Source organism: Mangifera indica, chromosome 15, assembly GCF_011075055.1.
Source record: "Mangifera indica cultivar Alphonso chromosome 15, CATAS_Mindica_2.1, whole genome shotgun sequence".
Taxonomy (NCBI): domain Eukaryota; kingdom Viridiplantae; phylum Streptophyta; class Magnoliopsida; order Sapindales; family Anacardiaceae; genus Mangifera; species Mangifera indica.
This window is the reverse complement of record NC_058151.1, coordinates 1,585,980-1,603,277: the sequence shown is the minus strand read 5'-3', so window position 1 is coordinate 1,603,277 and position 17,298 is coordinate 1,585,980. Positions and strand designations below refer to the sequence as shown.

The following is a 17,298-nucleotide window of genomic DNA, read 5'->3' as shown; positions in this document are numbered from 1 at the left end:
TAATCCTAGTTTAACTAGATTTCTTAGGTTTTCCAAAAATTTAGATTTTGATCTCTATTAATGCATGATTTAGGTCTAGCTTTTTTTGTGGATTCGGGTCTTATTATAAATTGGTTTTAGTAACGTTTTAGGTTTCATGGATATTAGACTTAAGTGCGCTAAATGCTTACTTAAGGGCAAGTAGTAATGACACCCACAATTATGTTATTAAAGACTCTAGTGAACAATACTTATAAGAGAGATATTCTGAAGAGGACTTGATTTTGGTATGATCTCTGATAAAGATAGTTGTATCTCTTTAAAAGCTTCATCGTCTATTTAAAAAGTGATTCTTATATAATCCTCTATGCATGATACCCCTCTTTCTCTTAGAATTTTTTATATTTATAGAACATAGATGAAAAATTATAGTCTTATCACTTACAAGTCATATTTAAATTAAAAAATAAACTTTTTATTTTATTATATTAAAAGATATGATGACGATCTTATCCTAAATTATTGTTTTTTCATATTGACATGAGATAAACTTTAAACGTAAGTTGACAAGTCGATTTCTCCATATGAGGGACATTTATATATCCGTATGTCTGAATTGCTAGTCGTTAATTCTATAATTGACCATTTATGTGAATGTTATGTCCTAAGTTTAGTCAAATAAGAGCTTTACTTTGTATGACAATATACAATGCACTTAAGGTTAAGCTCCATAGAAATGGAAACCTTAGTAGTCAAACAAATCCCAAACTTTGTTTTATTATATATAATATCTGGGGACTTGTTGCCCATGTCGCCATCATACTTCTTGTTCCTTAATTTATTAGCACTGAGTATGGGTCGTGCTATGTTATGCTTGACATTAATGGAAAAAACTAATTCTAAAAAAATGGAGACCTTATAACACTATTGAAACTTAATTAGGAGCCGTGTGATTGAAAACTCTAAAGGAGTTTTATTAGAAATGAAAACTCTAACGAATATATAAAGGAGAAGACAAATTGAGATATATTTATATTTATCCTGACTGTAAAAATTTTGGTTATTATTATTTTTATCTCTGTTTTTATTAGAGGATCTTCCTTTTTTCAATTTGATGAGGATAAACTGATACCCTAATTTTACGAATTGAATTTATATCTTTATCACTTTATAAGAAATGCAATATATTTTTTTAATAAAAAGAAATTATATTAGAATCAGACTGTTATTTAAAAATAAAATTAATTATATTAAATAGTTTAAATTTTAAATCTAATAATAAATTAGGTAAGTCAAGTGTCATACCTCGGAATGTCATAATGAGATTTGAATTTAAACTCTCTACTTCAAAAAATTGTTCTTTTATCACTCAAGTTAGCTCGTGAGAAAAACGGTGCAATATTTGAAGCAGGTGAAATTCAATTCGACTTTTGCATGTTGGAAATCGGTGGGGAGTTCAAGATCAACACGTAAATGGGGAAAATTATTAAATTAATACATTAACGAGTTAAACTCAATTGTAGTTAAGTTATGAACCTTGGTTAATTTTTGTGAATTGAGTCCAAGAAGTGGGGAAAATGCATTGGCAATCACTTATTATAGAAATTTCTTGGCATTTTTTTCTAAGCTCGTTCTATTATTAAGTTGGACAAGCTAAGCTTGAATCATTGGATTTATGAAATTTTTGTATTCCCTTGGCTTGGGACAATTCCACTGGACCGTCTAGAGGCCTGCCTTTTCCTTTCTCTCCTAACACAGCCAACAGTGAAGCTAGCCCCATGGACGCCATTGCTCTTTATCCATCGCCTGCAATTGGTCACCTAATTTCCATGGTTGAGTTAGCTAAGCTCATCCTCAATCAAAAGCCTTCACTTTACATCCACATCATCATTTTTGAGCCACCCTACAACGCCGGCTCCACCGCCCCTTATATCAACAAAGTTTCAGCTACTATTCCTTCCATTATCTTCCACCACCTCCCCAGTGTTACCCTCCCTCCATCAGTCACCTCCACCTGTCGCCACCATGAAAGCCTCACCTTTGAAGTTCTTCGACTCAATAACCCTAATCTTCAGCAAACCCTTCTTTCTATTTCGAATGATTACACCATCTACGCTTTTATCGCTGACTTTTTCTGCTACGCTTCACTGTCTGTCACTGCCCAACTCAATATTCCTAGTTATTTTTTCTTCACTTCTGGCGCTGGTTTTCTCTCTTCTATCCTTTATCTTCCTACGATTCACAGAAACACCAACAAAAGCTTTAAAGATATGGATACCCTTATTCATATCCCCGGCGTTCCCCCGATGCCAGCCAAAGACATGGCAAAACCATTGCTTGAACGTGGTGATAAAGCCTATCAGTTCCTCTTAGATGGGTCAATTCACTTTCCAAAATCAGCTGGAATTATACTCAACACTTTTGATTCTCTCGAGCCAAGAGCTGCCAAAGCAATGAGAGATGGGCTTTCTGTGACCGACGGTCCCACTCCACCCCTCTACTGCATCGGGCCGTTAATCGTATCAGATGATCGGAGCAGTGGCGGTGCTGTTGATCAGAAGCCAGAGTGTTTATCTTGGCTAGACACACAGCCGAGCAAAAGTGTTATCTTTCTGTGCTTTGGTAGCTTGGGATTGTTCTCTGTGGCGCAATTGACGGAAATTGCTTTGGGGTTGGAGAGAAGTGGCCAAAGGTTCTTATGGGTTGTGAAGAATCCACCTTGTAACGATAAAAACATGGCCATTCCAGAAGAATCGGATCCGGATTTAGATACAATACTTCCAGCCGGGTTCTTGGATCGAACCAAAGAAAGAGGATTCGTTCTCAAGTCCTGGGCTCCACAGGTGGCGATTTTGAATCACGACGCGATCAGTGGGTTCGTGACTCACTGCGGGTGGAACTCGGTGCTTGAAGCAGTATATGCTGGTGTTCCAATGCTGGCCTGGCCTCTCTATGCTGAGCAAAGATTCAACAGGATATTGCTGGTGGAAGAAATCAAAATCGCTCTACCGATGATGGAGTCGACTGAAAACGGGTTTGTGAGTTCAAGTGAAGTGGAGAAGCGAGTTAGAGAGTTGATGGAGTCAGCGGAAGGTAACTGGATTAGGAAACAAATAATAGCGATGAAAAACGATGCAAAAGAAGCATTGAGTGAGGGTGGGTCGTCCCGTGCTGCGCTATCCAAATTGGTTGAGTCATGGAAATTAAAATGAGTTGAGTTGAGTCGAGTCTCACCAGGTTCACAACTCGTATTTGCCATGCTGGGTTTCTATTTTTATTAAATATTATGTATAATTTTTTTTATATTTTTCTCTTTTTATTTATATATTTGTTCAATTGCCTCTTTTGAGTTGAAAGTAAAAAATTTAATAAAAAATATTATTAAAAGATTTGAATCTTATTTTTATATGTAGAAACTTAATTTTTTTATTATTTAAAATATCATAAATATAATAACATTACAAATATATATTTTTTAAAATATAATTAAATATATAATTATATGTTAAAATATAATTAAAAGATTTGTAATAATATATTATTGGTATAACTGGGATGTCTCATTGGGGATTGGTTGTGGCAGTTAGGCTGTCACTCTCCATGTGACCATTAATTAGAGGTTGGGCTTTCTGGTTCAATAATTATTAATTCCATGTACTGTAATAATTGAAGCATTAAAAGAAGCTCCCCAATCCCAACATGAAAACCCACTACTGTGACTCTGACTCTGATACCAACTGTTTTCCACCTAAAACAAAGCACATTCATGACTTTCTTTGGTGGAAAATTGGATAGTGGGTAATGAAAAAGAATAAAACTAGGTTAACAAGGTGATTTGATTTGTGTTTGATTTAATTTAAAAAATTTAAATTTATGTTTGATAAGATTTTTTTAAATTTATTTGAATTTATCTTGAGTTGAATGAAGATAATTTTAAATTAGGCTATGATATCAAGTGAATTCTAACAAAGCTTAGTTTAATACTATAATTGAAATATTTTTCATATTAATTAAAAATAAATTTATTTTTATTTCAAAAAATTAATAAATACTAATATAATTATAATAAAATCAAGATTACTTTGGTAATTTTTAAATACCTAAGATGAAGGTGGTAATCAGATTACCACCTATATTACCTATCACGTCAGTATAGGTAATAGAAGATTACTGTAATTTTTTATTACTGACAACCGAAACAAGTGAATAAAAAATAGATTATCAAAGTAATATTTAAAACCCATAACCAAACGGCCTTATGGATATTTCCCTACGCCTAATTATCTTAGGTTCTTCTAATTGAAAGGCCGTTGACACATTTTAGAACTTGGACTGTTATAACATTTGAGTTTAGCTTCATAACTTAACGGATGGAAAGTGGGTTAAACACACTCAAACTGTCTGTACTTCTGCATACGTTTTGAATTGTACTGTGACAATGTCCTGCCGTACTCGCACCTATCGGGGTGTCAATATTCATAGCCATAGGTTTACATTCTTTATAAGGGTTGCCGAATGATGCGTGGGCCACATGCGGTTGCTCAGCCCAGTTGGCTTCTCATAGTAATGACATTTAAACAAGAGATACGGACAAAGATTCAAAAAGTGGTTCCCTAGAACTTATATGACACCAAGTAGGCCCTTTAACCTGGTGGTGGGAACCTTATGTGGTAAAATGATGATGTCCAATCCATTGTACAACCTCGAACTTATACGGCAGAAGGAAAGGTTTCTCGTCAATTAATTTCTAAATGGACTTTTTTCCACCGAGGATTAGTAAAATCTTACAGTCAACTCCTGTAAATTTTAAAAATTAAAAAATATATTTATAAATTATTAAAATTAATAAAATTTTTGAGTTTTAGAGTGAAATTATTATTTAAGTATCGAGATTAAAAAAAATTATTTTATTTTTTATTAAATCCTAAAATTAATAATTTATTTTATGATTAAATTTTAAAAAGTTATATTTTTATCTATGTTATGTTTCTAATTCTTTAGTGATCTTCTAACAATGTCTCTCCCTCTTTAACCTGTCTCTTCTTCTTGGTTATCTCCTCTATGTGTTGTCGACATCATCTTTCTTGACGTCTTCATCATCGACAAAACCTAATAAGGGTGAAGATGTAACTTTCAAAGTTTAATCTCTAGGAAAATTGTTAGTTTTCAAAATTTGGAGAGAGGGATAAATGAGATAAAATTTGAATTTTTTTAATATCACTAATTGAATGACAATTTTACTTTTAAAATTAACAAATTTTTCTTAATTTTAACAGTTTATAGATGAGTATTTGAATTTCTAAAAATTAACGAGTATGGCTTCGGAATTTCACTAAACCTTGGGTGGGAATAATTTGTTTGGCCTTTATGTTTATATCATATCCATGTTCCTTCAAAATGCCTTTTGTTGGGCAGTATTGGTTATTCCTATCATTTGCAGGCTTCTATTTCACTAAAATACATGTGAGATCTAGATCTAAAAATCCCCATTTCATTGACGAATTAGAGTGTATATTTAAACTTAGAAGTTATGGATAAAACTTCTTAGTCTCTTTGAGAGAAAAAAAAAAAACATAAATAGCTCAATTAAAGCCATATTCAAGATTCAAGTTCACGGAGTTAGAAAGTTCTTAACTCAAACTTAAAATAGATTCAACTAACTTAAGTTTGATTAAATAAATTAAATTAAATTTCATAACTTATATATTTATTTATTACTCTACATACTATATATTTATCATAGAAAATATCTGACACACTATACTTAAAATTAATGAAATGACATATTTTTTATAGGTTTATACAAGTATCCACTATCCCATTTTTCATAATTCACGTTACCACTCTTTACTTGCCTTTCATTAGAGTTAGTTAACTTAAAATTAGAAACCCATAATCACAATTAAACAAATCACATATTGGCTCTTTTAATCTAATTGAAGTTACTTATTTATCTTTATTTAATAAATAAAATTTAAATTACTTTCTGACAGATAAGGACCACTTATGTGAATCCACTATCACCAACTTCACTAGACTCATAATCACTGTATTATGTAAGTCAAATTTTTACTAATATTGTAAAAGCTCAAATCTAAATATTCTCTTTAAAAGCTTTAATATTATATCAGTTTTACTAACTCCTAAGATCTTCCAGTCAATTATCTTCATCACACTTTAGTTTTTCGAGCATCTCATAATGCTGATATAACATTTGAGTTAAAAATTTAACATAATACCAAATATAATTTAATATAATAAAAATATAAATTCATCAACATGTTAAGGTGTTTTTATCTTAATGTATCCCAACCAAATCCCGCGCGAGAAATCAGTTCTTCAATTTCACGATGGTTTTTACGTACACTATTGAATTTGGATTTCAGTTGAGACATCGTGAAACGTTTGTCACATACTTCCAGTAACTCATCAGGCCAAAAGACTTTTCCCACCTAAGGTTAAGTGTAATTCCAAACTCATACTTTTTAATTTTCAAAAATTATAAAATTTTGTGTTAATTTTTTAAAAATCATGAAATTTTGTGTTAATGTTTAAGGTAAAATCGTTATTTAAAAAAAAAATTTAAAACTAAAGTTTGATTGTATTTTGCCCTTTCAATTTGAAATTTTAACAATTTTTCCTCATTCAAAATTTAAAAAGTGACAATTGATCTTCTAGGGTTTTGAAACCATCACTAGCCATCTTTGATCGCATTGCCTCTCCCTCTCGGTTTATCTCTTCTTGCCAACTTGTTCTCACCCACCAATAACAATGATTTCCTTTAACAAAAATGAAATTCTCTTCATCTGAGAGGAAAATAATTTCATTTTCGTTAGAGGTAATCGCTTTAATTAGAAACATGAGTTTGATCAACAAGAAGAGATAACTTGGATGGGAGGACGAATACAATTAGAGATGATGAACTTTATCGTCTTTGATGATAGTTTCAAAACCTTAAGGGTAAAATTATCACTTTTTAAAATTTACATAGAAAAAAATTATCAGATTTTTAAATTAAGAAAACAAAAATATGATAAAACTTTAATTTTAAAATTTTTTTAATTAAATAACAGTTTTTTTTAATTTTAATTAAAAATTTTAATAAAATTTTAGTTATAGGTTAAACTTTAAAATTTTAACAGTTCGAATACGGGAGTTTGACAATCCACCTAACCTTGGGTGAGAATTAGTCTTGCGGCCTAATAAGTTCATTGCCCGATTTGTGAACAACCCAAGCCACACGCATCTTCAGTCTTCAAAAAGAGTTTCGAGATAGCTCCTAGATACATTGAACCTAGCTGGGAATCAGCTTTGCAAAGGTTCCAATGTGTAGTTGATCAATTGGGGTGATTGTGTTGATCACTTTATCAGAGGTGGCAATGTGGGGAGTAGGCCCTAAATACTTAAATTTTTGTCTTTATTCTCTTAAAGAAGATATTTTTTTATCCTTGTTTTCGCTTGATACAAGGATGATAAAAAAATTTTATTCACTGTTCACCGGAAAATTTTCTCCCTCTTTCCCCTCTCCTCTTCTCAACAAAAATTTTCTACACTTCCCTTCTCATCTTTGTTAAAAAAATAAAAAAATATTTATTATATATAAAACCATATTTATAATAATTTAAGATTTTAAGGTAATTTAATATGTAAAACTCTAAAGAATATATAAAGGAGAAGACAGATTGAGATATATTTATATTTATCCTGACTGTAAAAATTTTGGTTATTATTATTTTTATCTCTGTTTTTATTAGAGGATCTTCCTTTTTTCAATTTGATGAGGATAAACTGATACCCTAATTTTACGAATTGAATTTATATCTTTATCACTTTATAAGAAATGCAATATATTTTTTTGATAAAAAGAAATTATATTAGGATCAGACTGTTATTTAAAAATAAAATTAATTATATTAAATAGTTTAAATTTTAAATCTAATAATAAATTAGGTAAGTCAAGTGTCATACCTCGGAATGTCATAATGAGATTTGAATTTAAACTCTCTACTTCAAAAAATTGTTCTTTTATCACTCAAGTTAGCTCGTGAGAAAAACGGTGCAATATTTGAAGCAGGTGAAATTCAATTCGACTTTTGCATGCTGGAAATCGGTGGGGAGTTCAAGATCAACACGTAAATGGGGAAAATTATTAAATTAATACATTAACGAGTTAAACTCAATTGTAGTTAAGTTATGAACCTTGGTTAATTTTTGTGAATTGAGTCCAAGAAGTGGGGAAAATGCATTGGCAATCACTTATTAAAGAAATTTCTTGGCATTTTTTTCTAAGCTCGTTCTATTATTAAGTTGGACAAGTTAAGCTTGAATCATTGGATTTATGAAATTTTTGTATTCCCTTGGCTTGGGACAATTCCACTGGACCGTCTAGAGGCCTGCCTTTTCCTTTCTCTCCTAACACAGCCAACAGTGAAGCTAGCCCCATGGACGCCATTGCTCTTTATCCATCGCCTGCAATTGGTCACCTAATTTCCATGGTTGAGTTAGCTAAGCTCATCCTCAATCAAAAGCCTTCACTTTACATCCACATCATCATTTTTGAGCCACCCTACAACGCCGGCTCCACCGCCCCTTATATCAACAAAGTTTCAGCTACTATTCCTTCCATTATCTTCCACCACCTCCCCAGTGTTACCCTCCCTCCATCAGTCACCTCCACCTGTCGCCACCATGAAAGCCTCACCTTTGAAGTTCTTCGACTCAATAACCCTAATCTTCAGCAAACCCTTCTTTCTATTTCGAATGATTACACCATCTACGCTTTTATCGCTGACTTTTTCTGCTACGCTTCACTGTCTGTCACTGCCCAACTCAATATTCCTAGTTATTTTTTCTTCACTTGTGGCGCTGGTTTTCTCTCTTCTATCCTTTATCTTCCTACGATTCACAGAAACACCAACAAAAGCTTTAAAGATATGGATACCCTTATTCATATCCCCGGCGTTCCCCCGATGCCAGCCAAAGACATGGCAAAACCATTGCTTGAACGTGGTGATAAAGCCTATCAGTTCCTCTTAGATGGGTCAATTCACTTTCCAAAATCAGCTGGAATTATACTCAACACTTTTGATTCTCTCGAGCCAAGAGCTGCCAAAGCAATGAGAGATGGGCTTTCTGTGACCGACGGTCCCACTCCACCCCTCTACTGCATCGGGCCGTTAATCGTATCAGATGATCGGAGCAGTGGCGGTGCTGTTGATCAGAAGCCAGAGTGTTTATCTTGGCTAGACACACAGCCGAGCAAAAGTGTTATCTTTCTGTGCTTTGGTAGCTTGGGATTGTTCTCTGTGGCGCAATTGACGGAAATTGCTTTGGGGTTGGAGAGAAGTGGCCAAAGGTTCTTATGGGTTGTGAAGAATCCACCTTGTAACGATAAAAACATGGCCATTCCAGAAGAATCGGATCCGGATTTAGATACAATACTTCCAGCCGGGTTCTTGGATCGAACCAAAGAAAGAGGATTCGTTCTCAAGTCCTGGGCTCCACAGGTGGCGATTTTGAATCACGACGCGGTCAGTGGGTTCGTGACTCACTGCGGGTGGAACTCGGTGCTTGAAGCAGTACATGCTGGTGTTCCAATGCTGGCCTGGCCTCTCTATGCTGAGCAAAGATTCAACAGGATTTTGCTGGTGGAAGAAATCAAAATCGCTCTACCGATGATGGAGTCGACTGAAAACGGGTTTGTGAGTTCAAGTGAAGTGGAGAAGCGAGTTAGAGAGTTGATGGAGTCAGCGGAAGGTAACTGGATTAGGAAACAAATAATAGCGATGAAAAACGATGCAAAAGAAGCATTGAGTGAGGGTGGGTCGTCCCGTGCTGCGTTATCCAAATTGGTTGAGTCATGGAAATTAAAATGAGTTGAGTTGAGTCGAGTCTCACCAGGTTCACAACTCGTATTGCCATGCTGGGTTTCTATTTTTATTAAATATTATGTATAATTTTTTTTTTATATTTTTCTCTTTTTATTTATATATTTGTTCAATTGCCTCTTTTGAGTTGAAAGTAAAAAATTTAATAAAAAATATTATTAAAAGATTTGAATCTTATTTTTATATGTAGAAACTTAATTTTTTTATTATTTAAAATATCATAAATATAATAACATTACAAATATATATATTTTAAAATATAATTAAATATATAATTATATGTTAAAATATAATTAAAAGATTTGTAATAATATATTATTGGTATAACTGGGATGTCTCATTGGGGATTGCTTGTGGCACTTAGGCTGTCACGCTCCATGTGACCATTAATTAGAGGTTGGGCTTTCTGGTTCCATAATCATTAATTCCATGTACTGTAATAATTGAAGCATTAAAAGAAGCTCCCCAATCCCAACATGAATACCCACTACTGTGACTCTGACTCTGATACCAACTGTTTTCCACCTAAAACAAAGCACATTCATGACTTTCTTTGGTGGAAAATTGGATAGTGGGTAATGAAAAAGAATAAAACTAGGTTAACAAGGTGATTTGATTTGTGTTTGATTTAATTTAAAAAATTTAAATTTATGTTTGATAAGATTTTTTTAAATTTATTTGAATTTATCTTGAGTTGAGTGAAGATAATTTTAAATTAGGCTTTGATATCAAGTGAATTCTAACAAAGCTTAGTTTAATACTGTAATTAAAATAAAATAATGTTATTTTGATGTATTTTGATAAAAAATAATATTATTTTAGTTAATTTAAGTCGGACTTAAAGCACCGCCCATATTTGTTTTACTTCATGGGCGGGAAACATATTCTTCATAGGTGGAAAATCTACCTTATATTATTAGTTATGGTAATTTAAATTTAAATTTAAGATTTTTGATTCTTTCTGATTAGCATGAGAAGAAAAATCTCTGATAAAAATAAAAAAAGAGAAAATAAATATTCTCGTAATAGATGATAGAGATACATATGTCTTATTCTTGTCTTTTCATATTAATATTTTTACTTAAAATATTAATATATTTTAATAGTTTTAAAATATTTATATTTTATAAATTTATTTATATTTTTATTGTGTATATTATGTTATTTGTGATATTTAAAATAGAAAATTAATTTTAATTTTATTATTTAATATATTTATAGTAGGTTTAAAAGAAAAAATTTCACGGGTATAAGAATGGAAAGGGAATTTTTTTTTCTGCTAATAAGGGATCAGGAGAAAATTTTTTAAATATTTTACTAGTAAATTATTTTATTTAAATGCCCATGAATATAATTATTTTGAAATATTTTTTATATTATTTGTCATATTAATTAAAAATAAATTTATTTTTATTTCAAAAAATTAATAAATACTAATATAATTATAATAAAATCAAGATTACTTTGGTAATTTTTAAATACCTAAGATGAAGGTGGTAATCAGATTACCACCTATATTACCTATCACGTCAGTATAGGTAATAGAAGATTACTGTAATTTTTTATTACTGACAACCCAAACAAGTGAATAAAAAATAGATTATCAAAGTAATATTTAAAACCCATAACCAAACGGCCTTATGGATATTTCCCTACGCCTAATTATCTTAGGTTCTTCTAATTGAAAGGCCGTTGACACATTTTAGAACTTGGACTGTTATAACATTTGGGTTTAGCTTCATTGCTTAACGGATGGAAAGTGGGTTAAACACACTCAAACTGTCTGTACTTCTGCATACGTTTTGAATTGTACTGTGACAATGTCCTGCCGTACTCGCACCTATCGGGGTGTCAATATTCATAGCCATAGGTTTACATTCTTTATAAGGGTTGCCGAATGATGCGTGGGCCACATGCGGTTGCTCAGCCCAGTTGGCTTCTCATAGTAATGACATTTAAACAAGAGATACGGACAAAGATTCAAAAAGTGGTTCCCTAGAACTTATATGACACCAAGTAGGCCCTTTAACCTGGTGGTGGGAACCTTATGTGGTAAAATGATGATGTCCAATCCATTGTACAACCTCGAACTTATACGGCAGAAGGAAAGGTTTCTCGTCAATTAATTTCTAAATGGACTTTTTTCCACTGAGGATTAGTAAAATCTTACAGTCAACTCCTGTAAATTTTAAAAATTAAAAAATATATTTATAAATTATTAAAATTAATAAAATTTTTGAGTTTTAGAGTGAAATTATTATTTAAGTATCGAGATTAAAAAAAATTATTTTATTTTTTATTAAATCCTAAAATTAATAATTTATTTTATGATTAAATTTTAAAAAGTTATATTTTTATCTATGTTATGTTTCTAATTCTTTAGTGATCTTCTAACAATGTCTCTCCCTCTTTAACCTGTCTCTTCTTCTTGGTTATCTCCTCTATGTGTTGTCGACATCATCTTTCTTGACGTCTTCATCATCGACAAAACCTAATAAGGGTGAAGATGTAACTTTCAAAGTTTAATCTCTAGGAAAATTGTTAGTTTTCAAAATTTGGAGAGAGGGATAAATGAGATAAAATTTGAATTTTTTTAATATCACTAATTGAATGACAATTTTACTTTTAAAATTAACAAATTTTTCTTAATTTTAACAGTTTATAGATGAGTATTTGAATTTCTAAAAATTAACGAGTATGGCTTCGGAATTTCACTAAACCTTGGGTGGGAATAATTTGTTTGGCCTTTATGTTTATATCATATCCATGTTCCTTCAAAATGCCTTTTGTTGGGCAGTATTGGTTATTCCTATCATTTGCAGGCTTCTATTTCACTAAAATACATGTGAGATCTAGATCTAAAAATCCCCATTTCATTGACGAATTAGAGTGTATATTTAAACTTAGAAGTTATGGATAAAACTTCTTAGTCTCTTTGAGAGAAAAAAAAAAAACATAAATAGCTCAATTAAAGCCATATTCAAGATTCAAGTTCACGGAGTTAGAAAGTTCTTAACTCAAACTTAAAATAGATTCAACTAACTTAAGTTTGATTAAATAAATTAAATTAAATTTCATAACTTATATATTTATTTATTACTCTACATACTATATATTTATCATAGAAAATATCTGACACACTATACTTAAAATTAATGAAATGACATATTTTTTATAGGTTTATACAAGTATCCACTATCCCATTTTTCATAATTCACGTTACCACTCTTTACTTGCCTTTCATTAGAGTTAGTTAACTTAAAATTAGAAACCCATAATCACAATTAAACAAATCACATATTGGCTCTTTTAATCTAGTTGAAGTTACTTATTTATCTTTATTTAATAAATAAAATTTAAATTACTCTCTGACAGATAAGGACCACTTATGTGAATCCACTATCACCAATTTCACTAGACTCATAATCACTGTATTATGTAAGTCAAATTTTCACTAATATTGTAAAAGCTCAAATCTAAATATTCTCTTTAAAAGCTTTAATATTATATCAGTTTTACTAACTCCTAAGATCTTCCAGTCAATTATCTTCATCACACTTTAGTTTTTCGAGCATCTCATAATGCTGATATAACATTTGAGTTAAAAATTTAACATAATACCAAATATAATTTAATATAATAAAAATATAAATTCATCAACATGTTAAGGTGTTTTTATCTTAATGTATCCCAACCAAATCCCGCGCGAGAAATCAGTTCTTCAATTTCACGATGGTTTTTACGTACACTATTGAATTTGGATTTCAGTTGAGACATCGTGAAACGTTTGTCACATACTTCCAGTAACTCATCAGGCCAAAAGACTTTTCCCACCTAAGGTTAAGTGTAATTCCAAACTCATACTTTTTAATTTTCAAAAATTATAAAATTTTGTGTTAATTTTTTAAAAATCATGAAATTTTGTGTTAATGTTTAAGGTAAAATCGTTATTTAAAAAAAAAATTTAAAACTAAAGTTTGATTGTATTTTGCCCTTTCAATTTGAAATTTTAACAATTTTTCCTCATTCAAAATTTAAAAAGTGACAATTGATCTTCTAGGGTTTTGAAACCATCACTAGCCATCTTTGATCGCATTGCCTCTCCCTCTCGGTTTATCTCTTCTTGCCAACTTGTTCTCACCCACCAATAACAATGATTTCCTTTAACAAAAATGAAATTCTCTTCATCTGAGAGGAAAATAATTTCATTTTCGTTAGAGGTAATCGCTTTAATTAGAAACATAAGTTTGATCAACAAGAAGAGATAACTTGGGTGGGAGGACGAATACAATTAGAGATGATGAACTTTATCGTCTTTGATGATAGTTTCAAAACTTTAAGGGTAAAATTATCACTTTTTAAAATTTACATAGAAAAAAATTATCAGATTTTTAAATTAAGAAAACAAAAATATGATAAAACTTTAATTTTAAAATTTTTTTAATTAAATAACAGTTTTTTTTAATTTTAATTAAAAATTTTAATAAAATTTTAGTTATAGGTTAAACTTTAAAATTTTAACAGTTCGAATACGGGAGTTTGACAATCCACCTAACCTTGGGTGAGAATTAGTCTTGCGGCCTAATAAGTTCATTGCCCGATTTGTGAACAACCCAAGCCACACGCATCTTCAGTCTTCAAAAAGAGTTTCGAGATAGCTCCTAGATACATTGAACCTAGCTGGGAATCAGCTTTGCAAAGGTTCCAATGTGTAGTTGATCAATTGGGGTGATTGTGTTGATCACTTTATCAGAGGTGGCAATGTGGGGAGTAGGCCCTAAATACTTAAATTTTTGTCTTTATTCTCTTAAAGAAGATATTTTTTTATCCTTGTTTTCGCTTGATACAAGGATGATAAAAAAATTTTATTCACTGTTCACCGGAAAATTTTCTCCCTCTTTCCCCTCTCCTCTTCTCAACAAAAATTTTCTACACTTCCCTTCTCATCTTTGTTAAAAAAATAAAAAAATATTTATTATATATAAAACCATATTTATAATAATTTAAGATTTTAAGGTAATTTAATATGTAAAACTCTAAAGAATATATAAAGGAGAAGACAGATTGAGATATATTTATATTTATCCTGACTGTAAAAATTTTGGTTATTATTATTTTTATCTCTGTTTTTATTAGAGGATCTTCCTTTTTTCAATTTGATGAGGATAAACTGATACCCTAATTTTACGAATTGAATTTATATCTTTATCACTTTATAAGAAATGCAATATATTTTTTTGATAAAAAGAAATTATATTAGGATCAGACTGTTATTTAAAAATAAAATTAATTATATTAAATAGTTTAAATTTTAAATCTAATAATAAATTAGGTAAGTCAAGTGTCATACCTCGGAATGTCATAATGAGATTTGAATTTAAACTCTCTATTTCAAAAAATTGTTCTTTTATCACTCAAGTTAGCTCGTGAGAAAAACGGTGCAATATTTGAAGCAGGTGAAATTCAATTCGACTTTTGCATGCTGGAAATCGGTGGGGAGTTCAAGATCAACACGTAAATGGGGAAAATTATTAAATTAATACATTAACGAGTTAAACTCAATTGTAGTTAAGTTATGAACCTTGGTTAATTTTTGTGAATTGAGTCCAACAAGTGGGGAAAATGCATTGGCAATCACTTATTATAGAAATTTCTTGGCATTTTTTTCTAAGCTCGTTCTATTATTAAGTTGGACAAGTTAAGCTTGAATCATTGGATTTATGAAATTTTTGTATTCCCTTGGCTTGGGACAATTCCACTGGACCGTCTAGAGGCCTGCCTTTTCCTTTCTCTCCTAACACAGCCAACAGTGAAGCTAGCCCCATGGACGCCATTGCTCTTTATCCATCGCCTGCAATTGGTCACCTAATTTCCATGGTTGAGTTAGCTAAGCTCATCCTCAATCAAAAGCCTTCACTTTACATCCACATCATCATTTTTGAGCCACCCTACAACGCCGGCTCCACCGCCCCTTATATCAACAAAGTTTCAGCTACTATTCCTTCCATTATCTTCCACCACCTCCCCAGTGTTACCCTCCCTCCATCAGTCACCTCCACCTGTCGCCACCATGAAAGCCTCACCTTTGAAGTTCTTCGACTCAATAACCCTAATCTTCAGCAAACCCTTCTTTCTATTTCGAATGATTACACCATCTACGCTTTTATCGCTGACTTTTTCTGCTACGCTTCACTGTCTGTCACTGCCCAACTCAATATTCCTAGTTATTTTTTCTTCACTTGTGGCGCTGGTTTTCTCTCTTCTATCCTTTATCTTCCTACGATTCACAGAAACACCAACAAAAGCTTTAAAGATATGGATACCCTTATTCATATCCCGGCGTTCCCCCGATGCCAGCCAAAGACATGGCAAAACCATTGCTTGAACGTGGTGATAAAGCCTATCAGTTCCTCTTAGATGGGTCAATTCACTTTCCAAAATCAGCTGGAATTATACTCAACACTTTTGATTCTCTCGAGCCAAGAGCTGCCAAAGCAATGAGAGATGGGCTTTCTGTGACCGACGGTCCCACTCCACCCCTCTACTGCATCGGGCCGTTAATCGTATCAGATGATCGGAGCAGTGGCGGTGCTGTTGATCAGAAGCCAGAGTGTTTATCTTGGCTAGACACACAGCCGAGCAAAAGTGTTATCTTTCTGTGCTTTGGTAGCTTGGGATTGTTCTCTGTGGCGCAATTGACGGAAATTGCTTTGGGGTTGGAGAGAAGTGGCCAAAGGTTCTTATGGGTTGTGAAGAATCCACCTTGTAACGATAAAAACATGGCCATTCCAGAAGAATCGGATCCGGATTTAGATACAATACTTCCAGCCGGGTTCTTGGATCGAACCAAAGAAAGAGGATTCGTTCTCAAGTCCTGGGCTCCACAGGTGGCGATTTTGAATCACGACGCGGTCAGTGGGTTCGTGACTCACTGCGGGTGGAACTCGGTGCTTGAAGCAGTACATGCTGGTGTTCCAATGCTGGCCTGGCCTCTCTATGCTGAGCAAAGATTCAACAGGATTTTGCTGGTGGAAGAAATCAAAATCGCTCTACCGATGATGGAGTCGACTGAAAACGGGTTTGTGAGTTCAAGTGAAGTGGAGAAGCGAGTTAGAGAGTTGATGGAGTCAGCGGAAGGTAACTGGATTAGGAAACAAATAATAGCGATGAAAAACGATGCAAAAGAAGCATTGAGTGAGGGTGGGTCGTCCCGTGCTGCGCTATCCAAATTGGTTGAGTCATGGAAATTAAAATGAGTTGAGTTGAGTCGAGTCTCACCAGGTTCACAACTCGTATTGCCATGCTGGGTTTCTATTTTTATTAAATATTATGTATAATTTTTTTTATATTTTTCTCTTTTTATTTATATATTTGTTCAATTGCCTCTTTTGAGTTGAAAGTAAAAAATTTAATAAAAAATATTATTAAAAGA

At 32.2% G+C, this 17,298-nt stretch overlaps 2 protein-coding genes and 1 pseudogene across 2 annotated transcripts; all 3 read left to right on the top strand.

Annotated features, from left to right (window-relative positions):
• Positions 1-1,631: 1,631 nt before the first annotated feature.
• On the top strand, positions 1,632-3,248 carry LOC123197983 (UDP-glycosyltransferase 88A1-like). The gene has a single exon (XM_044612533.1). The coding sequence runs from the start codon at positions 1,758-1,760 to the stop codon at positions 3,189-3,191; it is 1,434 nt and encodes a 477-aa protein (XP_044468468.1). The 5' UTR covers positions 1,632-1,757; the 3' UTR covers positions 3,192-3,248.
• A 5,028-nt stretch (positions 3,249-8,276) lies between these two features.
• LOC123197981 (UDP-glycosyltransferase 88A1-like) lies at positions 8,277-9,944 on the top strand. Its single transcript, XM_044612532.1, has one exon. It carries the CDS (start codon positions 8,421-8,423, stop codon positions 9,852-9,854), a length of 1,434 nt encoding a protein of 477 aa, XP_044468467.1. The 5' UTR covers positions 8,277-8,420; the 3' UTR covers positions 9,855-9,944.
• Positions 9,945-15,545: 5,601 nt separating this feature from the next.
• Positions 15,546-17,298, top strand: LOC123197982 (annotated as a pseudogene).

Excerpts from the sequence above, each read along its gene's own strand:
- LOC123197983 (XM_044612533.1), top strand. The coding sequence starts at position 1,758 with ATGGACGCCATTGCTCTTTATCCATCGCCTGCAATTGGTCACCTAATT.
- LOC123197981 (XM_044612532.1), top strand. The coding sequence starts at position 8,421 with ATGGACGCCATTGCTCTTTATCCATCGCCTGCAATTGGTCACCTAATT.